Raw genomic sequence first — 27,939 nt, forward strand, 5'->3', positions numbered from 1 at the left:
CAAGTGGCCGGGATAGGCTCCGGCAGCCCCGTGACCCCGAAAGGGATAAAGCGGCATAGAAAATGAATGAATGCTCAGAGTATTTCTTTATTCAAATTGTGGTGAATCAGGAACAGACAAAAAAGGTTTTTGGAAAAAGCTTGTAGGTGTGATGTAGAAGTTACAAAGCAAGCCACAAACTCCCTGCTCCGCTCCATTCTGATGCATCCACTTGCAGACATATAGATCCATGTACGTCTTTTTTTCCTCGTCTGAGCCGACGTCTGGCTCACAATTGTACTGCTGGATAGCTCCAATGTTGCTCCCCATTTTTGTTGCACCGTAATATTATGTTGGGGTTGTGTCAATCTTTAAATAGCGAGCTTAGTTACAGTGAATGGTGGGCTACCACCGCTCTGCAGAAACTATGTCCTAGAAAACAACACAGGTTAGATTTGAGCTAAAAACGTCATAATCAGAATTAAAGACCACTGAGAAAAGTAGATCATAGGATGATTGGAGTGGGACTTTAAATAAATTAAGGGGGTCAGATTTTAGTGTGAGGTTTATAATTTGTTAGATTTTAAAGCAGAACAATTTGAGGGGTTTTAGTTTTTCAATTTGCTCTTAGATATTCTGTAAAAACAAACAAGTGTTGAAGATCAGAAAGTAGAAACCATTATTTTGAATCAACCCTCTTTAGTCTGCACTTTGAAAGTTCTGTGAGTTGGGGATCCAAACATGTCTTTGGCCCGGGTCCTCAGTGAGCTGCATCCATGCCTGCTCCTTCCTCCCATGAGGCTTGGTCGTGCAAAGTATTTAGCAGCCTTAACTTGACAGAGTTGGCCCCATGCCCGGGTGACTCCACAATGAAAACACCGCTCAGTTCCCAGAATAGAAATCCCACTTCAACTCAGGACGTGAACGAAACTCAAACACACACACACACACACACACACACACACACAAAATGTAGCAGCAGCGGTGAACTTTATCAGCCGCAACCTGCTGCGTCAGTGCGTCACTTTAAACCGAAAACGCGTTCGGGGTCGGTTCCTCCCCCGCTGCCGCCGTCCTCCTTCCTCCTCCACGTGATTTGCGCTCAGCCTCACCTGTTGACGCCGAACTGTCATTCCTGCCGGGAATCCGTTTGTTCGCCAAAGCAGAGAAGTTCCGCTGCCGGCCGAGCGGCAGGAATCTCCAGAACAGGAGGAAGAGCGCAGCTCCGAAAGTGAAACAGTGTGGTCACAGTTCGCTCCAATGCTGCTTTCTGCCTGACAGTTATGAGCTCCGGGACGCATCTTGTGTTGAGCTCCAGCACCTTTGTTTAAGGTAAGAGATATTTATTACTTCCCTTTTATTTCAAACTTTTACGCACAGCTTTTTACAGAGTAAACCTCTCATTGAAGGACTTCTTCACCCCAGCTTCCCGAATTAATTCATCTAAACTCTTTCCCTTAATTTATTTCTTGGATTATGAAGCAGACACGTTTGGACTCAGAGCTGCGTGATGATTCAGTGAGTCTGGTCATGTTTTATCTCTGAAATTCAGTTCTTCCCTCTCTGAGGGGAAAATCCGTTGTGTTCAACCTAATAGAACCTAAATTTCCATATTTGTTTACAAGACCTTGAGATATCTGGTTCTTTATCCTCCCATCAGCTCTCAGTGAGTAAACAGAGTGGGTGGGAGAGCAGGATCATGAGGACAGATCTGCTGTCTGAGGACTTGTGCCTTCAGCTCTTTCAGTTCTCACATCGACACACACAGACACACACACACAGACACACACACACACTCTACATTTTAGTGTCCACTGTACAAATCTGTCTGAGCCCTGCATTGCAGGCCATCATTAATGGATCACTCCGTCTTGCAATGCAATTCCCACAGATCCACTAACTCCAAAGGAATTTCTGTGATGCATGAAGTTACAACATGAAGAATTTAACAAGAACCCTGACTGATTCTGCACTTTAAATCTTGGGGCTGTATTTATACCTATGGTTTCAAACTTTGCACCAACAGTGTAAAGTGTATGTACGTCCAGTTTCAGTGAGTTTCTTTGTTTTGCTGTGAAAGTTACTGTAAGGCAGTAGTGTAAACCTTGAATCACAAATTCATCATCACTTACTGTGGTCTCATTTTTTCCATTTTAGTCAGAACAAACTAATAATATAAGAAAAAAAAGTACAAATCAAACAGATGTGTTGTTTATTTTACAAGGTTACTGATAATAGTTTCTTAGAATTTGCATTAGTCAACATTGAATATGTTCGGTTTGTGTTTGTCTATTCAGAGAATCCACATGAACAATGTCCATATTTATAGTTTTAAGTTGAGAACAAAATGCTCCCAATGATTGACAAAGTTCAACATTTTTGTTGTTGTTGTTGTTGCACTGTTTGTGGAGCACTGATATCTTACCTTTTTTGTAATGTTTGCTTAATATTGTAATGTTAATTAAGCAACTTTCCAGGGGGAGAAAAGGTTAGTTTCCAAACTAAAATTGCAGCAATAGAAGCTTGTGGGGATATGCATGTTTTTTTTTTTTTTAACTGCTCAAACTGGTGCTTTCAGAGTTAGTAAATGCTCACTAACCAGTTTTTCTCTCTTTACTCTGCCAATTCTCTACAAATGTCAGTTTAAAGCAGTGAGATGTTTGGGCAAATATACATCAGAGGTGATGAATCTCTTGTGCAACTCATTTACAGCTTGCTAATTTTTCATCAACACTAAATGTCTGGATTAAATGTCCTTCTTTTCTGGTAAAAGTATGAGCAGTGCTTGCTTTCTTATTTTTTTTTATTGTAAAAAGCTAAAAAACTGTGTCATCCAGACAGCTGAGGCTTGCCCTGTTTTTGCATTTGGACGGCACAGTTTGCAGTCGTACATCAGTCAAGTTTTAGGCTGAATTGATCACTTTTCAGCATACTGTTAGAGTATCAGGTGGGTCATAAAAAGGTCTCCTGTCTCTCAGCTGCTTTCCATCCACACAAACTTGTAATGCGATGACAGATTCCTGGACTTTTACGGCTTCCCAGCAGGAGTCACATGTGGCAGGTCCACAGGTCAGCACAGGACAGACCCCTGTGGTTCATCTTTTTAACGCTCGCGGGTGGTTTCATCTCTGATGGAAGACAAACTTATGCTTCCAAACATCAAAGAATGTCATTAAATGCAAGGAAAGATTGGAAATATTTTAATGTTGTTTCAACCTCCCAAACCTTACAAATAAATTTTATCTGCAGATTTTTTTTTGCCTTTGATTAGTCGTAATAATGCAAATCCAAGCAAAAAAAAAAAGGGGGAAAAAATAAAATGATTGCTTGAAATCATTGGGGGGAAAAGAAAAGGGAAATTGTGGTCTTAGCTCTGTAACTAAAACAAATGTTTTGAATGAGAAGAATTGATCAGTTTGAATTGGAGATGCATATAATGTGTGACCATAAAAAAAAAAAGAATAGGGTGACAAGTCTTTATAGTTCTTGAGTCTTTATAGTTATAGTTTATAGTTGGGGTTTTATGGTTTTTCCACAGGAAGTTCACTGAGTGCGACTGAAGATGCATCTTTTGTGAGATGTTGACCGTTCTGCATAATTGTTTTGGAAATTTAGTGCATTTACTTTAAAAATAAATGCTATAAATTCAGTCACACTCTCATGTTTTGGTCATTTATGCAAAAATCCACATCCTGTTTGCTGCAGTGTCATTTTATTAAATACATTTAGACAGGAATTTAGTGAAAATTATGGAAATTTCTGTTTTTAAAGCACATTTTATTCCCAATCTGTGCAAAAGTGGAAGTTAAAACATGAGAGCAACTGCATGACTTCTGCCAGTGTTTACATTTAAAGTTCACAGTGACCAAGAGATTATTTTCATGAAATCTGGGTCAACGTGCTCCCAAAAAGTTGGTTTTTATCAAACAGATTAAGCAATTTGATCCAATGGACTTGTATAGTCGGATATTTTTCATATTTCTTTTATGTTCGTTTATTTTTACCTTTTTATAATCTAATTAGGGTAGCTGAATGACTTCTTTAGGCCTTTAGATGACATTTTTATTGGAAGCTGCCTCCTCTCTTTAGCAAACAGTTCTGCTCCCATGTTCCAATGGTTACATGTTTTCCTGTATTTCTCCTGCACTGAAAGCTCGGTGACGGGCTCTAATCAGGATTTACAGCCCCGCCAGCGTTGGAGCTCTTTTGTCCTGAACGTATCTGGTGGAACATAGCTGCAGTCAGGGTTGACATTATGGTTTTTGTGTACAGAATGCCTCGCCAGTGTCACTGAGGGGTCCGTATGGGGACAAGGTCATTCCACATTGTTTTTTTTTAAAATGTTTTTCCTTCCATTATGGAGCCACAGTGTAAGGTGCTGAAAGCTGTTTTGATTGTAATTTGGTGATCAATTTTTTGGACATAGACGTTCAGAAAACAAAACAGAAACATAAGATGATGTTAATGTTTTGCTTAAAAATTTGCAAGAATGATACATTTTTATACCACTTTCTTTGCAAGAAACTTTTTTTTTTTTTTAAATTTGTTTGTAGATTTTACAAAGGAAGATAAAACCAGCCGTTACAAAATAATCTGCCTTTTTTTTAAATGAGTTTATCCCTTGATTGATATTGAGGCTTATTCTGTTGGAGACTTTTGCTTTCATGGTTGTCTTTGATGTCACCCTTCCGTGTCAAAGATTGATTGAGGAATATTCAAGAAAGTTCTGGTTAAGAGATAATCTCAGTTTGAGGCTGGACCAAAGGCCATCTGCCTCTGTCATACATCAATAACCAAGCTGCTGACAGCAGAGATGGAAAAATGTGCAGAGAAATAAAAAAAAAGACCCCAAAAGCTGTTACTCAGACTCTACAAGCCTCAAACGTTACACTTTATTGGTTCATTTGAAGTTTAAAATATATTTATTTCTTAAAAAATCACACTAAAATTGAGACAGAGTAGATACGTTATGTTTGTCAACTGTCAAATTAGGATCTTAATAGTTGCTTCAATGTATTTCTAACAGTCAAAGGCAAAAAAGTGTCTGCAGAAGTCCAGCTGTAAAAACCCTAAATGTCTCTGCTAAATGAAATACAGCATAAATGCTAATTTAAGTTGATGAAATCATCTTTTTAATTTCACTTTAATATTTGCACAGCTATGTTACATCAGCTGTGCAGCGCTGTTCAAATTTCAAACCCACACAAAACCTCTCTAAGTGAAAAACAACATGAGGTACAAACAGATGTTCAAGAGAAAATCCAATTGACCTGATTTAGACACTTTTTTTGCTGAGTGTTGACAGATCTGTTTGTATGGATTAGTTTGATTCAAATACAATCTAAGATGTTTTAAGCTCCAGTGGAAGAAAGATAAATGATAAAGTTTTGCTGATGTTTGTCTCTGGTGGGAGGAAAGAACTTTAGTGGCATTCTTTTCTTATCTGCTTGACTCCCTCACACTACAGAGATGTTTCTCCCGCTAGTTAGTGTTGATTAGCTTTGAAATTAGCTCCAGGAGGCTGCCTTATGTCTCTGTTTATGAGTATAGCAATGTGTTGCCCTAACGTTTGTTTTAGTGACACATGCACACAAAGTAGGGCAGTGGATCCTAAACTGTGCTCTTGCATGCTCACCCTTCTTATCTTATTCTCCAGAGGCACTCTCCTCCCTGCAATCAAGCCCAATTATTTTGGGCACAAAACTTCTTTGTTTTTTGTTTTTTTTAATGTAGCTTTAGGGTAAACTTTGCTGTTTTCTTCTGCAGCTGCTCATTTTCAATGTTGGTTCTATCTCCTCTTCTGCTGGCCTCCTCCTTCTTGCATCATTGATGTGTCCCATCAGTGCGGACCAAAGGCAGCTTGTTAACACGACAGCGTGGACTTTACTCCGGAATGTCTCTATGGGCTCTGTCATTGATACAGTATCTCACTGGACTTTAGCTGGAAGTGGAACTCTCACCCACACGTTTAGATGATGACATAACTTAAGGCAAAGCCTTGTCCGTCTTGTTTGTGAAACTACTTTGCATCTTCCTCAAAGACTAACAGGAATTCTGCTTAAAGTCCTATTCTGATTATCTCTGATCCATTTTAAAAGTGTTTCCAGTGGTCTAGGATTATCATTATGCCATTTTTACCAAGAAAAAAAAAAACTTGTATCATTTTATAGGACAGAGTTTCTGCAGAGTGGCAGCAGTTCATTATAGTTGAGTTGTGGGTGGGACTGTTAGTGCAGAGCAACCCCACTCCTGTTCCCCTTCCAGTTGCTGATAGTTCTGTTTACACTCTCTCCCACTAGCCAACAGCCCTCACACCCCCCAACGTAACATTACAGGTGCAACAAAAATGGGGAGCAATATTGGAGCAATCCAGCCGTACAGTTTTGAGCCAGATGCCAGCTCGGACGAGAAAAATGGAGACTGGCATGTCGTCTACAAGTGGATGCATCAGAATGGAGCGGAGCCGGGAGCTTGCAGCCTGCCCAGCGTATTTTCATAGTCACAAATACGATCTTTTTCAAACTACGTGTTTTCGTCTGCTCCTGTTTTAAAAAAATGACTAAAGGAATACTTAGAAATGCAATTTTAAGCTAAATTTTCTTTATATTTGTCCTATCAAATGCCAAAAAGGAATTCAAAGAAATTCCTAAATAATTAACAAATCAATATGGGTAAAAAATAAGAACTGTTCTGTCTTATTATGTTTAGAAACATAATTATAATATTTATTTATACCTTATCACAAAGATACCAAATGAACCATCAAATAAATTACATGGCTTTTAAAAAGCAAATACAGTTGTATTAACAGGGGCTTTAAAATTCTGCACACAAAAAATTATCGTAAACCAAGTTGAAATGTGAGGAAGCCCTTTGTTTCTCATAATTAAAAAAAATAAAAGTCAGTACCAGAAATGCTTTTTCATTTAGTAGAAAATGAAAAAGCATTTTGGAGGATTGATTTTTTTTTTTTTTTTTTTACAATGATTTTTTTAATTTTTTTTTTATTTTAAGTCAATTGATGCAGCTGCATTGTGAAAGTGAAAAAGCATTTATGTTAATCCATTTTAATTGTCAAATTAGATATTTATAGTTTGGCGGATTCAATTTTCTTTTTCTTTTTGAATCAAAGAACGCAGCTTCATTGTGAAAATGAAAAAAGCATTTTTGGTATTGACTTTTTTTTTTAATTGAGAGAGCCAAATGCTTCCATAGAAATGTGCGCTCGCTAAACAGAAATGTCTGTGTTTCTAAAAAAAAAAAGAAATATGTGTTAAACAATGGTCCAATTTGTGTACATTTTAAAACCAACGAAGAACCCTGTATGAAGCCCCCCCCACCCCAAGGTTTTTCACAGTGTAATTGGAAAACTTTTACTGCAAACATTTTGTAAATTGGACACAGCATGATTCATCTGAACAGACAGGAAAACATAATTGTGCAATGATGTGTTCACTTTTAGTCACCACTTAGTATGTTATTAATATTTCTGATAGAATGCAAATAGCTAAAGGCATTTTCATATATACAGTCTATTTGCTATATTTTATTATATTATACTGTAATCAATGACCTCAGAGGCTCAGAGCCATAAATCTGAAGGAACTCCAGTTTATCAATGACAACATGCACTGGCATGTTTAAATGTTTTTGTTTTAACCGTCACGCAGCAGTAACATACAGCAACAATGTTTTAATATTATATTTTTGAGATTGATTTGTCTCCCTAAGAAAAAAACATTTTTCTTGTTTCAGGAGCTCTTCAAACTCATTAACATTTCCACATTGTTTTCATTTCTTGCTGATGTCTCCTCATCTGTTTCCTGATTGGCTGACCAGAGCATTTCTAGTCATGTTTGCATCCCATGTGGAACCAAGCGCTGCACACTTTCATGAATTTAAAACTATTTGGACTTTACTCTTTCTTTTTCAGATTTTGACAAACGCTTCCTGGTTCTAATGGTTTCTTAGGAGAAATGTGTGTGTTTGTTTTTGAATACTTTTCTTTGGTTCTTTGGTTTAGGACCATTTCCAGCAACAAACTTTGTAATGACAGGTATTGGGAAACTCGATAGAACTTCTGGTTCAATTTAATGTTATGGCATGGATAGATTAGGGTAAGCTTAGCTCATTAAATTATGATGTTTACATTAGCCTTTGTGGGTTTGGATTTTAGGAATTAGCTGGAAAGTAAATAACAGGATGGCCGTCTAACGGTTTGTCCTTTGTGTGTTTGCTTGTATATGTTTTTTTTTTATTCCACAAGTTTTTTCTTTCTTCTCTTTTCTAAAACAATACAGTTGGGGGTAGACACAGTCACAAAAGATTAAGAATTATTAATACATAATAACAATCTTTATAAACTGTATTAATATCATACTTTGTATAATTTTCATACATTTGACTAATGTCTTTAAAATAAATTGAAATAAAACTATCATTAAAAAATGTGGTTTGAATTAGATCTTTGAAAATATGGACTAAATATCCAGAGTGTCGCTTTATGAAATGATAACTGTGTGCATAGTCATGACATACCATTTTACAACAAGGTCAGATATGCAATATGGTAAATGGTTTATACTTTTATAGCGCTTTACTGCCTTCTTAGAAGACCCAAAATGCTTTACAATCACAGTCCCATTTACCAACATTCATTTACACAGAAATGGCGGCTCCGCTGGTGTATACTGGCGCCAACTTGTAACCACTGGGAGCAATGTGAGGTTCAGTGTATTGGGCACATTTTACCCAATCAGGATTTGTCTTTATGTTCTTCTATGCGTCTTCTGTCTGTCCATTCTTCCTCATCTCTCCCTGTTGTTTTTATTCTCTGCACGCCACAGTGCCAGTTGTTGCTCAGAAGCCTTCAGTCGTGTCTCATCTGTATATTTATCTGTGGACTTCCACTCAACCCTCATCGGTCCCTTATAAGGAGTGGACCTCTGAAGGAGGGCTCTGAGGGTGTGGTTGGATCTGCTGGGAAAAGGTTCCAACACTAAGAGTCAAAAGTATTTTCCCATAAATTGGCTTTTGGTCTTTTTGTGCTCGTATATGTTTCTGTTGGCGTGCATGTTTTTTTGTGAAGTGAAACCACAGAGATAAGGCGATACAACAACAGAGACTGGAGACTTTAGAATAAAAATGTGGTGATACAAAGCAGTTTAGCTGTACTTTGATGTAGAGCTTGATAAACACTCAACATAATGATATTTGTACTTTGAAAGTTATTGGATGTGACAAAGCAAAACTCAGATCATCCAGACTTCAAAGTTTAGCCTGTCATCTTTCATACATTGTCTTACTGTTTGTGTACATCAAAGCCTTTTAACAGAAAAGAGACGTATGTCTTTCTAGACACCGGGACCCTGACACAACCACAGACCACATCTTAAATTCCCCAGTCTTTTTTGCTTTTGCTTCCTCTTTTTAAATGATGTTTTTTTTTTCTTGAAACCTTAGAGGGGATTTCTGTGTTTTAAGTTCCTAAGCTGTAAAACTAAACTGTGATATCCCCATGGTAAACTGCCACCTGATCTCTCACACCCTTTCAGCCAACGGGGGGGATTAGGTTACAACAATGCTCCCTAAAGTTAACCAAACCCTCCGCCTAAAAACGCCCCCCTGTGTTTTAGTATTTAGAAATGCCCCAGCACAACATGGACAGCTCCAGGGTCCAGTGGCAGCAGGGTCCGCGGTCGGCGTGGATCAGCAGAGCGGCTGAAGGTCAAAGCCCCGCCTCCTCAGGGGCAGACTCAGACACGGAGAGCAGCGGCACAGAAAGAGAAAAGGTAAATGACAGACAAATGCTTTTTTCCGTCAGGTGTAATTCAGTTTATCCCTCGCCTTGCATTTGAGGATGCACTTTCCTTGCGATTCATCATCCCTGCTTTCAATGTTCTGTCTGTCGACGGCTTACATGTGGTGACAAACTCAACTCTTTTGCTTATTTCTGTCAGTCCTGCCTTAAGAAACTGGAGGGAAACTCACTGAGGGTCCTGGCATCGCCCACAAATCTCCAACGCCGCATCACGGAACTCGATCAACAAAGAGAAGAACTGAAGATTGAGGTAAGAACTTTAGAAAAGTCACATAAATTGTGGAAAACGTTAACAAATTTGAACTGTTTTATTATTTAAAAAATCAGTATAACAGTTAATTAGTTAAAACCAAAATGATTGGTGATATAAGAAAAAGTTCTGAAGAAGTCAGTATTTTTTAAAACCTCACATTTCAAGCTCCAGTCCAGTCCAGGGTAAAGAGTGTGTACCTGGGAACCACTCCTGCTTGGATTGTTGTGTATGATTCAGCTCTATAACCTCGTTTTTTCCCTTGCAGCTGCAGCTGGAGATCGCTCTGCTGCAGGGTGAGCTGCAGACTGAGAAGGAGCAGCTGCACAGACACATGCAGAAGCTGGAGACTCTAAAAACGGTGGCCAGACAACAAGACAGGAGAAAACACTCAGGCAGACTCAAGGTAAAAGACACCTTTGTTGTAGACAATGTGTCTTAATGTAGAGGTCACAAACAACAGAAAAACAAAGCTTGAGGTGTCCTAAACCAAGTGGACACATAAAGGGTCAGTTAAGACCAACACAGCATGATGTCAATGATAAATCAGCTTTTAGGCAATTATTGTTTGTTGCTTAACGCACTGATGCACAGCTCTATGAGCCTAAAGTTTGGGCTTGTGTTTTAACTCCAACAGTTTTAGGCCTCCATATTCATGTGCTTTGGTATTTTTTGGGGGGTTGAGTGGATAACTTTAGTGTCGCCTCACTCTTTCTGTTAATGCAGGAGCGAGAGAGTTTGGAGGAGGAGAGGAGCAGGGTGAAAGAGCTAAGGAGGAGGTGCGAGGAGAAAGAGAAGCTGATTCCCACTCTGCCGGAGAGTCAGAGGGAACAGCTAACAGTGCAGCTACAGCAGGTGGGCAACTGCAACAAAACATTGAACTATGACCAGAATGATATCATGACTTTAAGGCTCATGCTTTCTAACAATTACAATGTATGAGATTAGTGGCAGTTCCAAAAAGCGATGCCGGTTTACAGTAATCTGGATGTGTCGATGAAGATTCTCATTCATCCAAGTGACGTCTTGAAGTTGAGTAACGGCATTCAGCTGCGCTGAATTTATGTCCTGCAGGAGGCTTACTTATGTTGTTGTAGCAATATCTAAAACATTATCAGTAATGCTTGGATGCTTCAGATTTGGCTAACAAACTAATGTGTGCATAAACTGTTTTTTTCACTAGAATAGCTTCTTTAAATGATACTACTTTTGTCCATCACAAAAGAAAGGAGAAGGTTTAGTTATAATCTGCCATTCACATGCACTCTTGTGTGACCTCACCCAGCTAACTGAAGTGCAACACATCAGATAAGAACACAGAGGTTATATTAGCTCGCACTGACAGATAGTAAATAATTAGGTCAGGATTCTTCTTGTGCACGTTAGTTCAATAAATGCAAGTTCATAGTATTTCTTCATTTAACAGCAAGTGAAAATTCTGAATACATTTCCTATAAGGGAAAAAAAAACCTAAATGGGGCGGCCGTGGTGTAGCGGTAGGGCGGTCGACCCATGATCGTAAGATCATGGGTCATAAGGTTAGATTCCCGCTTTGCACGCCTATGAGTTGAAGTGTCCTGGGGCAAGACACTGAACCCTACCTTGCCTCTGGTGGGAGGTTGGCGCCAGTGTTCGGCATCAGTGTGTGAATGTGTGTGTGACTGGGTCTGTGACTGTAAAGCGCTTTGGGCCTTGTAGGTAGAAAAGCGCTTTATAAGTATACGCCATTTACCAGAAAGAATGCAAACAGGAGGTTGTAGTTTTTGAGCGTGAAACCAACAGTAAGAGATCCAGTGTCCATGGACTATATTTAACAAAACGTACAAAAACTTTATTGATATGCCACTTTTGTCGGAGGTTAGTTTTGATCAGACTTCTTTGTCTAAGGTTTAAATATCTTTTTTAAAAAGTTGATAAACTGTTAGTACAGTAATTCTGTTGGATTTCTGATGATAATCTGTTGTTATACAAAGGCTGTATTTTGGGCAGTGATGTATCACAGCATCAGAGTTTGCTTAAACAGTCCTGCTCCTGCCTCGCACCTGAAAGCACCACTATTTGTCAATGCATTTCCTTGTACCTTAACATAGCAGTTCTTTTTAAATCCAAGTTTAAAACTTGGGTTTGAATATCCCGGACAAGCCCCCAATGTATCCCAATGCTTTTGTTTTGTACTATATTTAATGATGTCAAAGGATGGGTACTAGCTTTAGAGTTGCTGGGTTAGTAAATTTGACATTCCCACACTATAATTGCTAATAATAAAATTGAGTCAGTAAAAGAAATCTAAAAAAAGAATATGGCATGATTATTTAAGTTCCTAAAGTACTAAACGTTCTTGATTAGTAGGTCCCTGGTGACCCCCTCCCCCTTCTAAAATGTTGCATTTAACATTTTCTATAATCTTTTTATAGTCTTTTTGCTGATCCAGAGTGGAGACAGATTGGGAAAATCAAAGCTGGAACAAGAAAAACAAGCTGAGAATTGAGCATAGTTAAAGAAGCATAGCCAATGATGCTCAAAGTGCGGATATTCGCTGCAGCTGTGGTTACAATGGAGGTATTTCTACTTTGATCTTGTTAACAGGGAATAAGCTCATTCACAGGATCTTGTCAGGCAGTTCAGTAACTGATGCAACAAATTAACAGGATATCGTATTAAAGTGTCAAATTATTACTCACATTTAGACATTTATATGTGAACAGAATTTCATAAGATATATTTTTATTATCTTTATGTATGACTGCACCTTCATGGCTGCCTTCCAAATGAAGAAATTGCTTCTACTTTCATGTTGTCTCAAAACAGTGAGTGTTAGGGTGTGTTGACTCTGCTGCTGTTTGTTTCACACAATGTGTGGGTTTGTTCAGTACCTGTTGGACCTGCTGTGTCAAGGATTCTTGAGTTTTACACACACCCATGCAGAGCTCAGGATGTGTAGTCTTCTTGTGAATGTGACAAGAAAGAATTGCTTCAATGACAGGTTTGTCGCAGTCGTGCTCTGCTGAAACATGTCAGAATTGTTTGGTAACTGCTTTTAGAAACAGGTTTGGGACAAGTTCCTTAAAAAATTAAAAAAAAAATAAAAAGCAGACTGAAAGGAATATGGGGCACATCTTGTGGGACAGTAAAAATGTGGTCTTTCATATGATTTAAAAAATGTTTCTGACTTTACCAAAACATGCCACAAGTAACATCAAAGATTTTAATACATGCAAAAAATATGTCTTGCATTTTAAAAATAATAAAAAAAATCATATGCATTTTTGAATTAAGTTTGTATTTGTGAAGAGAATGACATTTTCTAAACTTTGTACAAATGCTGAATGATGGCTGTCACAAACTGACATTTTAAAAGGTTTAACTACAGTGATGACATCATTTTATCTTCTGGTTAGTTTCTTTATAAAACAATGTTTTAATTTGCAATATAGATAAAATTAATGAAAACGAGAAACAAACTTTTACTTTGAAACTCATTTTTGACCCATCCAGCTTGCCATTTTAAAACTTGAGTTTTTGTAATTGTGAGTTCAAGTGATATTTTATTCAAGTAATAATTTGTTTTTGCCTTATTAATTAGCAATTTATGCCATTAAGCCTAATGTGTGATTTTAATAAATCAATGACAGATCAAGACTTTCCTTTTTAACTCAGGAGAAGGAGCAGATGGAGGCGGCAATTCGGGCTTTTGAAGACTGGGAGTTTCGTGTTCTGGAGCAGGAGAGCGGCATTGACGAGGAGGAGTGCGAGGACGGAGATAGAGAGAAGGACTTGTCATGTCAGCAGCATGCGGTCAACGCTGCTCAGGTAAACAGCCTCACAGGGAACTTTCAAGAGAATTTTACAGCTGCTCCCTGATGTGCAGCACGAGTTTACAGCTTATCAGCTTGTCATGTGCTGCGCGTCCATGTTTACCCTCAAAGAAATTCCTCCTCTGGGAGCTCTGATGACGTCAGTAGTGACTGAGTCTACACTGAAATCCAATATTCTTCTGTTTTTCCCCCCACAATGTTCCCTTTTTTTATCCGTATTTAAAGGCAATTGTTGCAAGACTGATGATTTCAAACATAAACCAGGTTCTTATTCATTTTCTGACCAATCAGTTTTCTTTTTGCATTGCTTGTGCAGTTTGAAATTAATCTAATTCCTTCTTTTTCCTTAAAGATCTGATCATTTTTTTGATGTATTGCAAAAGTGTTCCCAGTGCTTTTTTAAATATTAATTTGTTTTTAGCCAAAATCCAAAAACCTGTAGTTTTCTAGGACATGCTTTTTGCAGAGCGGCAGTTGTTCAACAGAAATTCGGCTCTGAGTTGTGGGTCGTACTGTCAGTGCACAGAAACCCTGTCCTCTCCCTGATCTGGAGAGCTCTCTGTTTATGCATTCTCTTGCTAGTTCAACAGCCCCCCCACACCTTCATTCTAACATTACCAGTGCAACAAAAATGACGTGCAGTATCTGAGCCATTTTGAGGCAGCTTGGCCAAAAAAACAAAGACGTACATGAATGTAGTCGTCTATAAGTGGATGCATCATAATTGAGCTGAACAGGGAGCTTGTGGCCCGCCCAGCGTAACAAGGACACTTTTTTTTTTAAATGCCATGTTTTTCGTCTGATCCTGATTCACAACCATTTGAATAAAGAAATACTCGGAAAGCTTAATTTTCTGAGCTTTATTTTCTTAATTAATGTCTTTCACAAACCAATTTCATTCATAAACATGCCACAAGAACATGTTAAAAACACAGTTTTCATAAGAGAGGGTCTTAAATACTGTTCCATTACTGTATAAGATCATACCAACTATAAGACAGAAAAAGATTTACATAATATCCTCTACAGTTAATGGTTGTAATTTCAAATAAGACTCTCCCGTCCTTCCTGACATAAGCAGTGATAATTTTGAAAAAGCTTTATAGCACATATTGTCAGACCACTGTTGCAGGAAACAGCTATACAGAACTTTGGCACTAAAGTCCATCAAAACCAATAGTTCTGCTTAGAGGTTAATAGGAGAAAAGAAACTGGGAAACACATTCAAAGAGAAACAGATGCTGATGGGAACTATTTCCCTATATTGTTAGTGGTTGCACATAAGGATCAGACCACCATACAGTAGTGATACTGAAGCCTGGTACATCAGAGGAGGGATGACAAAGGCAGCACAAACAATAAAGACTGTCCTGGAATGGAAATGACATCACCATAACCTCTGTCACCGAATGTTAATGAGGCCCCGTTAGCGAATGGGCTCAAAGCCCCACCCCTACTTAAAGGCTCAACACCGAAGTCTGAATTAAAACTGTGAACTGAAAGCAAAGAGGGAGAGAAATGAGAAAAATGGCCAAAAACAAAAATTGAAAGCACATTTCTTAATGTTTTTTTTTAATGTTGAATTTTTATTTCATTTTTTCATATTTGATGTAAGTTCACAATGTGCAATTTTCATTATTTTGTTTTTAACAATTTCTGTTTTCAAATTTACAATTTTTTTCATTCAGTTTTAGTTGGTTCTGATTTGACCCCATAACCACAGACCTTTAAAGTGTTGTTCCTCAGTTTGAATGAGTGTTGTATTTCCATACATTTATACCTTTTGACTTTCATTCAGTCATTTACTCAAACGTTGCAAAGAAATGTATCTAAAAGGAACCTGGGAAAAAAAAGTTATCAAATTTTAAATATTTAGAATGGAGTGTGCCAGGATCGTTCAACTTATATTTTCAATTTCAAAGTAAATTTTAGGCTGCCATGTGTTCATTACATGCAGTTAATGTTGTTGCATAAGCAAATAAACCAAGAATATTACTTTTTAAAAATATTTTCACTCCTCATCTCAATATTAAGGGTTGCAGTCTGTTGAAATTTGCTGAACTCCTCCAAAAAAAGATGCCCTCATGACTGTGAGAAACAAGACTCAGCTGTTGCTGCGTTGACCACGCAGGCTTCCAGTCAACAACAGATACTGGATAAATAATGTGCAATTGTTTTTTCAGTTGACTTGGGTGGGTAAGAGGAAGAGGAGGAGGAGGAGAAGGGGTAAAACAGGGCAGATAAAGGAGGGCATTGTCAGAGTCACCAGGCAAATCATCCTGTCTTTTCATGCCACTGACATCTTATATCGTTCTGTTTGTCACTGCTGCCCTCAGGTTCTGGTTTCAGGTTTGTTTCTGCTGTCATCAGTCTCTGCCCTTCACCTCTCGTTGACCCACAGAACAGATGTTTGGATTTTTTTATTTTTTTTTTGTGTGTGTGTGTTCTTGCTGGGAATATCTTACCTGGCATTGTGCATCATGCTCACCGTCACTTTTTCTGGGCTGTTTCCAGTGTTGAATCACAGCAAAATAAAAAGAAATCTCATGCCGGTCAGATGAGTCAGCAGCCGTACTTGGGCTTTTTTTCTGCAGAGAAGAAACCACATGGCTGTCCACACTGACGGAAATTCCTGTTTGAATTTTCAGGAGCGAGTCCAGCAGTTGGAGGAACAGCTGAGAGAGATGGAGAAGGAGAAGGAACGAGAGCTGAGCGCTCTGAGGAAGGAGAAGAGGGAGCTCGTCCACACAACTCAGATGGTAGGAGAAAATGGGTTTATTTATGGAGTTTCTAGAGTCTCTTCAGCTTTTTGGGAGGATCATGAAACAAACACTGCTTGTTTATTACATAAAAACGTCTGTATAATTCTGCTGATCCGTTTAAAGATGCAATGTAAATGACATGGCCTATGGGACTCAGATTTGTACAAACAAAGCTGCTTAGTTTAAATTATTTTTTAACTTTGAATTTTCTCTTAAAAGAATTCATATAAAAAGATATTTTTGTATTCATTGACTTTAGCTATATGAATATTGTCACTATAATAGCACTATAGAGCATGTTTAAAGCAAAATTTTGTTCAACACGACGACGATAATGATGACGATGGTGTTGTGTTTCTGTGCACGAGCGGTAATATTTACACCAATACAAACCTTGTTATGTAAGAAACAGTGAATTTGTGAACTAGGGTGACTTTAGGAGCAGCTACACATTTTTCAACGACAGAGTTGAACAGATCGAGTCAAAGCCCTCTTTCAAAGCAACCTCACTTGTGGCTAAAACATATGTGGATGATGAAAGAGCTCATTTCTGGTCTGTGTTTGTAACATTATTTTAGCAAATCCTTCAGCTTTTTGATTTTCTGTACTAGTTTAGTTTTCCATTATAAATAGATGGGTTTTCTTCTTGTCTCTTATACCATTTAAATGGGTAAAAGTTCCTCAGCTTGTAAGCATGAAGTCTAGATTAGACTTTTATAGCTGGAGCAAAAGTCAAATTTGCTGAAATAACGCCCAATTTCTTTATGCATACAAAAAACAAGTGAGAGGCTAAGATGAAGTCTGCTCTAAAATCATGTGAATTACAAAGTCAAAGTGTGCTCTTTTATCTTTTATTCAAAATGAGGAAAAAAACGTCTCAAATTTCTATTAGTTCAGTTGAAACAAAATAGATCCCTCACAGAATCCCAGTAGTTAGGCCTCAGTAGTAGGAAAGCAGCTGCTCGCTGCAGCGTCCAGATGGAAATGCACTCGGCCTGTTTTCCATTTTCCTGCTGAAGTGTCTCCGACCTCTAGTGTCCGTTTAACTAGACAGAGTTGTGAATCCCTTGCTGTGTGGTTCTTTACCCAGGTCTGGTTTGTCACTGGAGACTTTTCCAGCACTTCATGTTTCTAAGAACTCACTTTCATGGTCATTAGGAAGCTAAAACTGAAACGGTTTAAACTGCAACTCCACACGTCTCCCATTGAATTTGGCTTCATATCCCCATAAGTTTGTGAAGAAACAACGCAAATGTAGTTTTATCTATTCTGTTTGGTAAGAGCTCATTTTTTTGTACTTATTAAAAGATGCACACAGAAAGAAAGAATGTTAAAGAAGGTATCAGCAATTTATAGCAATGTATGAGATATGATTTTCACATTTTGTGATTTGACCACACCCTCTAAAGACCGACTGTCTGCCTCTGTGGTCCAGTTTGGGATAAATGCCAGCAGATGATGACTTAATGAGATAATTCTTTTTTTTTTTAATTCAGATTGCAACCAGATGGAAATAATCTTTCAAACATTAGTTCTGTATTAATTATTTGTTTTGTATAAATTGTTTCTGTTTTAATAAATACAGGATCTGTAGCCATCGTAGAGTTTATCAGACACAGTTCTGTTTCATGAAATCTCCAATAAATATTACTTAGAGGTTAGGAGCAAAGCACTCTGGGTCATGCAGATTGTTAATATTGTTAGCATTTGCTCTCCAAAGTACATCAGTCAGTAATTAAAGTGACTTTATCCCTTTGGAAGTGGTTTGTCTTTGATCAGAGTTATGACAGCACCAGTTAAAATGAGCTGGAGACAAGATCTGGAGGAGGAAAACACAAATCAGACGCAGAGAGGGGACGGAGCGAGCTGGAGGAAGAGAGGAGGGAGAAGACAGAGGGAGGAGAAAACAGGGGAGGGAGGGCTCTGTGGTGGTGCTTGTAGAAGGGAGCATGTGTTGGGATGCGTGAGAGGGGAAAACTGCAAGCTGGATGAAGTTTCACGTCTCTGCACAGAACGGTAGGCTAAAAACTAGACCAACAAATGCGTTTTCCCTCCAAAAGTTAGTATTGCATATTTAGTTTGTTGGTTGGTGAGAGAAAAGACGGAGAGAGGCTGGAAGAAGGGAGTGGCAGCGTTGAGGACGGGAGAAGAGATTGTTTAGAAAGCTGAAACGAGTAAATAGTACAAAATAAATGCAGTTGATGCGTATCCGTTTTAGTTTTTTAACAAGTTTTTCAACTTTCTTTGAGAGCAAGTAAACCTGATCTGCAACTATCGATGGCAAATAGTGTAATACTACATCACATTACAGTAAAATGATAAAAGTAGTTTAGTCAAATCCAGGGTATATTCTGAAACATTAACTAAGCTTCAAAGAGAAAAACGCAAGAGGACTGTTGTTTAAAAGCATTTTTGGAAAATCTGTCCAGAAGGCCAAACGCTGCACTGCATGTATTTTCTGCAAGTTTCCAGTGTTAGTGGAGCATGAAGGAAAGCTGGTTGGGACAACTTTCTTAACTTGATCTCCATTTGAAGTCCAACTTTGACTTTCAGTCGGATGTGGAATGTCACAGCCTTTTTTCAAATGAACTATTTGTCGCTTTCCCTTCAAGTTCCAGTGTTGGTTCCTTCTGCAATGTAATCATCTCAAGTTGAATTTCCAAATCTTTTCTGGTCCTGCAGGTTCTCAAAGAGAAGAAACCACTGAGTGATTGGTTGAACGTCCCAGACGTCACTCCCTGCATGATGTCACTCTCTCCTTCGACGGTTCACAAGCCTCCACAGGTGTGCAGCTGGTCGTCACGGATACCTCACTGAACTCGTTTAAAGTCTGTAGGTGATGGGTCAGCTTCCAGTTGGCCTCAGCAGTAAAACTAGCAGCTAAAAGATGTTGAAAACTGGGAAAAAAGTGATTTAATGGCATATGGGTGCATATTTTTTGTCAATTTGTTTTAAATATCAATGTAAAAATCAGCTAATTGTGGGCTCCAAATCACAGATGACACTCACTGGACTCTGTCTTTAAACCTACAGGACCATTACAAAGAAGCCAACAGTTTACCAAGGCGGCGAAGTTCCCATCGGAACAGACTGGCCGACAGGCCGCTGTCAGTGCAGGGTACGTTCCCATCGCTGCTCTGGTTCTAACTTCTATTGTGCTCTTTGATTACTCAAGCTGAGACTTTTGTTGTGCAGGACAATCAGCACGCTCTGTGGAGTCGTGTCCTCGTTTGTCTGTTTGCTCTGTTCCCTCCCTTAGTCAAATCAGAGGTGTGTCACCAGCGTTCCCAGCTTGTTAGAAAGCAGGATTTGCCTATACTGGCCCGATGAGTTAGAAAACCCTCGTAGTCTCCTGCTAAAACAAATGTGAATCTGTTTGGATGCACTCACACCCACTTATTTGGACATTTGTTGCGGGTTGTGACTGGTCTTGTCAGAGGTCTCCTTTTCCACTCACTTTCATTACCAATGAACGGTTTGATGTCATTAAAAAGTGTCGACTTCACTGAAAGGTTTGTGTCTTGCTCCTCTCAGCAGTGCTTCTGCATGTCCCTCCACCTGCAGGGTTGCTGAGGATGCCTCCTGACAGCCAGACCTCAGAGGCTCAGGCGTCCCCCCACGTCTCACACAGACTCACCAACGGCCACGCTAACGGCCACAAACCTGTGAGCGGCAACGGCGGCGGGCTGCTGACTCCATGCAACAGTGCAACCAGCTCTCGTGCTGCCAGGTCGGTTTAGTTTGATGAAAGTAGAGTATAAAGTAGCTCATAAATAATTCCTTTGATAAGGTGTGTTCAGCAATAATACTTGTACCTGTTTTGCATTGTTTAGTTTTTAAACATTTAAGCTTCTTGTATGTTGCCTATGAGATCCTGATACAGCACAAACCATGTTTTAGTTGGATTTAGCAACTTTTTTAAGGATAAGTTCATTTTTTACAGGTTTTTATTTTTAGGCATTGAACCACAATTTTATCTATTAGTCAAAAAGTGTTCATTCTGCCTGTTAGCAGGTTTATTTATATTAGAATGCAGATTCTGCAACCGAGACAAACCATAAACTTATTTATAGTCAGTTGTGTCCTAAGCTCATATTTAAGTGACAGTCTGCTGTAGTCTAGCATGGTTACACAAACAAAAATCAGAAATTCAATGCCAAATGATCTGTCTGGTAGGGATTTTTCTTTGTTGCAACCTAGTATTAGTGCAACTAAGATCAATAACTAATGATACCAACAGCAACAACAACCACTTGTGCTGTACAATTAACTGAATTTCTCGCCAAAGTTTGTTTTACAGCTGGATTAAAGTGAGAAACTGTTCAGTTTTCCTTCGACTTTCACTCTGGACTTGTTGAGTGCAGCGTACAGCAGGATTTGGAGTAAACAGGATGCTCAGCCGGTCATTAACAGTAAACAAACAGCAGAAGAAGATGGGTGTAGGCCAGTTGATTGTTTAGGATGATATTTCATTTCTCCGGTTTATTTATTTATACGTTTTTGCTCCATGATACATATTTATCCAATTCTACTCAGACTACTCCTTGCGCTGTAAAATGTGGAGGGGGTTACATCTCTTTCAGGGTAAAGTTCTCATTAAATGTCTTGAAATGCATCATTCAACAAAGGAAACATCTTATTTCTTTGTTCTTTATCTCCAATGTAGTCTCTAACATTTAGAAATTCTAACTTTTATGGCTTATTTATAGCTGAGTGAAAAAGCAAAAAGGATTATTGTCATGAATATTCTGATTGTAATGTTTGGTGTTCTCCTGTCAGTCCGTGTCTGGTGGATCTCATGGAGATTGAGAGGAAACTGAAGGAAGCCAAAGCGGAGAGGGAGCGGTTACTCAGGGACCGGGTGAGTCACCTGGCACGGGAAATACTCGCAACACCTCTAATCCTCCACAACGCATCTCGTTACAAACAACTGGCTGATCCCCAAAACACACACAAAAAAACCTAAGCATGTTGATGGGAATTTGTCAACATTGCAATCTTAAATAACAAACGGCATAATCTCAGGATTTTGTGGCTCTGAGGCCAAAGGAATTGTTTTTTTCTGTTAAAAACAAGTGTCTCATACTCTGCTTCAACTCATATGAACTCAGGAAGAGAGACGGCGTGCGATGTTGGAGGAGACACACCAAAGAAAACTTAACACTTCAATAGAGGAACCACCAGAACCAGTGGATCAACAAGAACCAGAATTGGTACCAAACCAATCACCAAAGGCCGTTTCATTTCCAAACTCATCTCCGGTAAGAATGAAATATCAAACATATTATTCTGCACATATAGTATAGCTTTTAACCTTCTCTGCTCCATTTTTCCCACTACGATCATCTTTTGAATTATTATAAAGGCGTTCCCAGCGGTCTTTTTTTGATTATGCCATTTTTAGCCAAGTAAAATAAAAGAAGGTTGTCTAGGACTTAGTTTCTGCAGAGCAGCAAACGTTTGTTAGAAATTTGTCTCCGAGTAGTGGGCGGGACTGTTGGTACGGAGCAACAACTTGATTTGATTTGATTTGATTTGATTTTGATTTATTGATTTATTTCAAGCATTGTAGTCAAAGCAATAAAAAAAAATTACACATATTTATCAAACTCATTACAGAAATGATGAAATGCATAGATTAAAAAGACAGAAAACAAAACAAAAATGTCACTTAAATCACATTTGCTTAATTAAATACAGTGATCATTAACTGAAGTATAAGTAGAGTTTGTTTTATTGCTTGAAAAGGAGTGGGAAGAAGCAAGCTTATATAATCCCACCCCTACTGAGTCCATTCATTTAATAGTTTTACAGTGTTTTAAATCCGGTTCTGATCAGATAGATTCTCTTCAAGTAACAAAATCCAGTGCCTAGAAATGATTGATGATCTTCAGAAAAGATTCATTCATGATTTCAGTAAACAGTAACGATACCGATATGTAATAATAATTGATTATCATTAGAACACATCCTCCTTCCCCTTTCGGCTTCGCCCATCAGGGGTCGCCACAGCGAACAAGTCGCATGGTAAATCTGGCAATGTTTTACGCCGGATGCCCTTCCTGACGCAACCTTCTCAAACCGGGCTTGGAACCGGCAGAGGTAGAGAAGGGAACAGGGAGCAGCCCGGAGTCGAACCCTGGTTTCACGGACGGAAGGCGCCGCAAACCAGCACGAGCTAAACTGGCTCCTATCATTAGAACACAAATAAAATCAATAGCTTATTGATTGTAATTTAAACATTTCAGTAATCATTATTGCACATTACAATGTAACACTCATTGGTTGTAATTAAAAGAGCTTTGATTATTTCACCACAATCAAGTTCACACACGTATTTGGAATTATTCAAGCACCTGTTGATCCTTGAATCCTCTTATCTTCATATCCTGAAATAAGAGTTACATTATACATTTTCTTGAATATTTGAATATTTGAACATTGTTTGAGCTCATTACTTAAACTGTTCCAAAGTTTAGTGCCACACACCGACACACACAAACTTTTCTTTGTGGTTCTTATCAATTTGATCTTGAAGTTCCTACATCCCCTCAGTCTGTAGCCTCCTTCATTTTCTAAGAACTGTTTTTGGATGTTGGATGGTAACAATTTCCAGCTGGCTCTGTATAAAAGTTGCGCAGTGTAAAAATCCACAGGGTCATACAGTTTTAAAAGTCTTGATTGATAAAATAGATTGTTCGTATGATCAAGATATCCGGCTTTATGTACAACTCTGACGGCTCGTTTTTGAAGTAGAAAGAGAGGATGTAGTGAGCTCTTGTAATTATTACCCCAAAGTTCTATACAGTAGGTGAAATATGGTAATATTAAAGAACAGTACAATAAATATCTACTGTTGTATCCTAATATATGTTTAGATTTATTTACGATTGAAATACTTTTTGAGACTTTAGTTTGTATGTGTCTGATGTGTGGCTTCCAACTTAGTTTGTCATCGATAAAAACCCCTAAGAATTTGATTTCTGTAACACTTTCAATTAAGACATTATTTATTACAATTGAGGGCTCTTTATTTGTGTTGTAGTTTCCAAAAAACATCACTTTGGTTTTATTTAGGTTCAAAGACAATTTGTTGTAATCCATCCATAGTTTTATATTATTTAACTCTGTGTTCACCACCTTTATAAGTTCCCTTTGATTGTCTGTAGAATAGAATATATTTGTGTCATCAGCAAATAATATGAGTTTCATAAGCTTTGAAACATTGAATATATCATTTATGTAAATATTGAATAGCAGCGGGCCCAGAATTGATCCTTGTGGGACACCACAACTTATCTCTTTGGTTTCTGATGTATATTCATCAATCTTGACAAATTGTTTTCTCCCCGTTAAGTAGCTTTTGACCCAGGTTAGCGCTAGTCCTCTTATCCCATACACTTCCAGTTTGTCAAGTAAGATGTCATGATTGAGAGTGTCAAATGCTTTTTTAAGTCAATGAAAACTCCAGCTGCATATTTCTTTTTGTCCAGAGCATTTGTGATTTCCTCCACAGCATCAATGATAGCCAATGAGGTTGATCTATTTTCTCTAAAACCATATGGGTTTTCATTTATAATGTTATATTTTTCAATAAATAAAGCTAATTTATCATTGAATATTTTTTCTAAAATTTTTGAGAATTGTGGAAGAAGAGAAACAGGTCTATAGTTTGTAAATTGGTGTTTGTCTCCACTCTTATAGATGGGAATCACTTTGGCTATTTTCATTTGGTTTGGGAATCTCCCAGTTTGTAATAAGTTACATATGTATGTTAGAGGCTTAGCTACACTATGAATGACTTTTTTCACCACCTTCATATCTATATCCTCACAATCTTTTGAGTTTTTACTCTTGAAATTATTCACAATTGATATCAGTTCATTTTCGTTCACATCAGAGAGAAAGATTGAGTGTGGGATCCTTTCGATGGGTGGGTTATTGTCTTTGCTAGTTTTGCATTTTGGAATTTCCGCTGCCAACTCTGGACCCACATTTACAAAGTAGTTATTGAGACCGTTTGCTGCTACATTCATGTCATAGCTTTGACCCTTCTCATCTGTAAAGTAATCTGGATAAGTTCGCTTTTTTGTCCCATTTTTAATGATGTTATTTAATATTTCCCAAACTCGCTTTACGCAGTATTTATTTTCATTCAGTAGATTATTGAAGTACACTTTTTTACTGTAACGTGTTATTTCAGTTAGTTTATTTTTATATGACTTATATCTTTGTTCACTTTCTCTTGTCCTCTGTCTTAAGAATTTTTTATACAGGTTATTTTTCTTTTTACAAGCATTTTGTAGACCGCTGGTTAACCAAGGGCATTTGGCAAATTTGTTCTTGAATTTATAAATTGGACAGTTCTTATTGTAAAGTGACCTAAATATTTCTAAAAAACATTTATAAGCAATATCGACATCTTTCTCTCTGTACACAGAGTTCCAGTTTTGTCTGGATAAGTCATTATTCAGAGCATTCATGGTTTTTTCATTTCTTAGCCTTTTGTAGACTGGTTCTTTTATAATTTTCTTTGTCTTCACATTGATGTCAAATAGTGCAAAAACTGGTAAATGATCAGTTATGTCACATATCATTAGTCCACTCATATGAGTGTATTCTATATTATTTGTAAAAATATTATCAATAAGAGTAGCACTTTGAGTAGTGATTCTGCTGGGTCTTGTTATGGTTGGATATAAACTCATAGCATACATTCTGCTGATAAAGTCGTCGGTTGCTTTATGTTTGCTGGGGTTTATCAGATCGATATTGAAGTCTCCACAGATGTATAATATTTTGATATTTAGAGAGGTAAACATCTTTTCCATCCAGTTATAATGACATTTTTCCCTGAATTGTTACATATTTCAATTGTAAGACATTCCAGTATTCCATCCACTGCGACAGACAATTTATCAATTACTGTAAACTTTGTATTTTTTTCCACATATATTGCGACTCCTCCAACTTCCCCTCAAATTGCTGAGAACTCAGAACAGGGAGCTCGTGGCCCACTTAGCATAATTTCTACAACACAAATACATTTTTCTTTTCGACTTTTTTTTGTCTGCTCCTGATTCACTCAGAAATTCAATTTTCAGCTCAATTTCTTAATTTATGTCCTCCGTTATTAAAAAAAATTCAACAAGAACTTGTTAAAAACACCATTCATCGAACTGGAAGTTTTATTTGTCGCTGTTTTTCTTTAAATATGATCATATTGTTACATTAACAAAGCAGTTGTTAAGTCTTTGATGCACAAGAGCCAGAATGTATTCCGTTAATTGAATGCATTCCCTTTTTAAAAAAATGTTTTTACATTAATTTAAATTGTTTTTCATGCATGAAATTAATTTCAAACATGCATTTTTGCAATAAAAACAGTTAAACTACACTAGAGTTGGTAATAACTTTACTACCAGAGTTTTAGTTGTAGAACCTAAAGCTGGTAGCTGAAGTTAAAGAGTTTGGACTTTAAATTCCCCAGCCCTGCTGCACAGTCGGCTTTTAGACTTTAGTTCTTAACTGCATCCTCTAAGTTCTGTTCTTCTTTTTTTTTCTGAAGATAGTTTTAAGATTCTGCCAGTTGCATAATGTCATGACTTTTATTTTTAACATCTGATCACAGAGAGCCCCTGTTGAGAACCAAAAACAAGTGCATCCATTATAAAGAGCCACTGAATGCGGTTTTCCATGGAAATTCTCCTGTTTTAACCCACAATCTAATTTCAGTTGTCTCCACAGCAGCGCAGCCTGCCCCTGTTTCTGTCTCCAAACTTTGACCTTCGGGCCCATGTGGAGTCCCTGGGTCATGGGGTCACCGGCTGCACGGACCTGCGGCTGACGCCTCGACGCTGCGCAGGCTTCCTCACCAAGAGAGGAGGGAGGGTGAAGACGTGGAAGAAGAGATGGTTCCTGTTTGACACGGACCACAGGCGACTAGCTTACTATACAGGTTAGACTGGCTGGGGAAGCTGCGCGCGCATGCTGACTTTGCACGTTTGTCTTTGTGTTGGCACCAAAAAGGAGTTTTTACATGACACACAATTGAAGCTCATCCAAAAGAAGGCATTGTTGCTGGATTACACAGAAAATCGCCCTTTGGATCACATTAATAAAGCTTAGAAAGTGAAAAGAGACAAAAACATGTTATGTTAACGTCAAATACTTCAGGCAGCCTCAGTAAGTTGTTGTGTTTCTTTTGCAGATTGTGATGAAAGGAAGCTGAAGGGAGTCATTTACTTCCAGGCAATAGAGGAGGTTTACTATGACCATCTACGAACAGCCACCTCTGTGAGTTTAGTCTCCACACTAACTGATTTTGACAAAATATTGAATGTTTTTATAAATATGCTGTGATATAAATATATACAATGTGGTGTTAAGATGTATAAAAATTACGGTTTTCCATAAAGGTAAAAAGGATTTTTCAAGCTTATTGGTCTTTATTGTAATTTTTAGGTTTTGATTGTCGTCTTTGGTATGCTTTTAGAGTACCTCTGTTTACCATCTTTAGATCAAGGAGATTGTGTTTGAAATCTGCTGATGAATGCTTCATCAGAATTCACCTTAACGTTAAAAATGGCGTCTCCCTTCAGTCTCCACGGCCGAGCCTGACGTTCTGTGTGAAGACGTATGACCGTCTGTTCTTCCTGGTTGCGTCCAATGCGGTGTCCATGCGGATCTGGATGGACGTCATTGTTACAGCAACAGACGAGCACAGCCGATATTGACCTTTTTCCATATAAAACTGTGAAACGAGGAGCGAAGCTGCTGTGAGTCATTCTTTCCCTCTCTGCTGGATAAGAGGCGGTCTGATTACAGATCTGCCTGTGGGACCCTAGGATCCTGGAGCACGGGTTCAGCAGACGTGCTGGAACAACAGAGGAAGCTGGTACTGACAGTGATGATGCTCATCATCTTTATACCAGAAGAAGGATCTTTTTTTTTTTTTTCTTAGCAGCTTTCAAACTGAACATTGGATACTCTCGTAGCTTTACCTCTCTCTGCTGGTCAAAGTTCGACATTACCAGACTGGTTTATTCAGCGAAACACTACAGGAGCAGCGGAAACAACCAGGAACCAGCACATTGACACTGTACTGTCAGAGTCTTTTGCTTTTTATTTCATTCTGGTTAAACTGTTTTATACTCTCAGGTTTTTACATGGAAACATAAACTTCCTGTGTCTGTTTCAAAAAACATTTTTGCATTATTTATTTTTTAAAAGTTTATATGGATTTGATTTGCGAGTAAATGATGTATTATGTTATTAATGCAATATTAAATATTCGTTTATAAAAAAAAGTAA

General features: G+C 38.1%; 1 protein-coding gene across 4 annotated transcripts; it reads left to right on the plus strand.

The window, feature by feature from the left end:
* Positions 1-950: 950 nt before the first annotated feature.
* phldb3 (pleckstrin homology-like domain, family B, member 3) lies at positions 951-27,939 on the plus strand. 4 transcript variants are annotated; one of them, XM_011485690.4, is made up of 15 exons: positions 951-1,311; positions 9,615-9,770; positions 9,939-10,049; positions 10,318-10,455; positions 10,776-10,904; positions 13,707-13,859; positions 16,513-16,623; positions 19,309-19,410; positions 19,660-19,744; positions 20,191-20,356; positions 21,406-21,487; positions 21,738-21,887; positions 26,362-26,584; positions 26,837-26,922; positions 27,228-27,939. In XM_011485690.4, exons 2-15 carry the CDS (start codon positions 9,624-9,626, stop codon positions 27,360-27,362), a joined length of 1,818 nt encoding a protein of 605 aa, XP_011483992.1. In that variant the 5' UTR covers positions 951-1,311; positions 9,615-9,623; the 3' UTR covers positions 27,363-27,939. The 4 variants fall into 4 exon arrangements, with proteins under 4 accessions (XP_011483992.1, XP_011483989.1, XP_011483991.1 ...); XM_011485687.4 differs by having other exon boundaries at positions 952-1,311; positions 20,161-20,356; XM_011485689.4 differs by having other exon boundaries at positions 952-1,311; positions 20,161-20,356; positions 26,374-26,584.

This window comes from Oryzias latipes, chromosome 16, assembly GCF_053564925.1.
Source record: "Oryzias latipes strain Hd-rR chromosome 16, Olatipes_Hd-rR_3.1".
NCBI lineage: Eukaryota > Metazoa > Chordata > Actinopteri > Beloniformes > Adrianichthyidae > Oryzias > Oryzias latipes.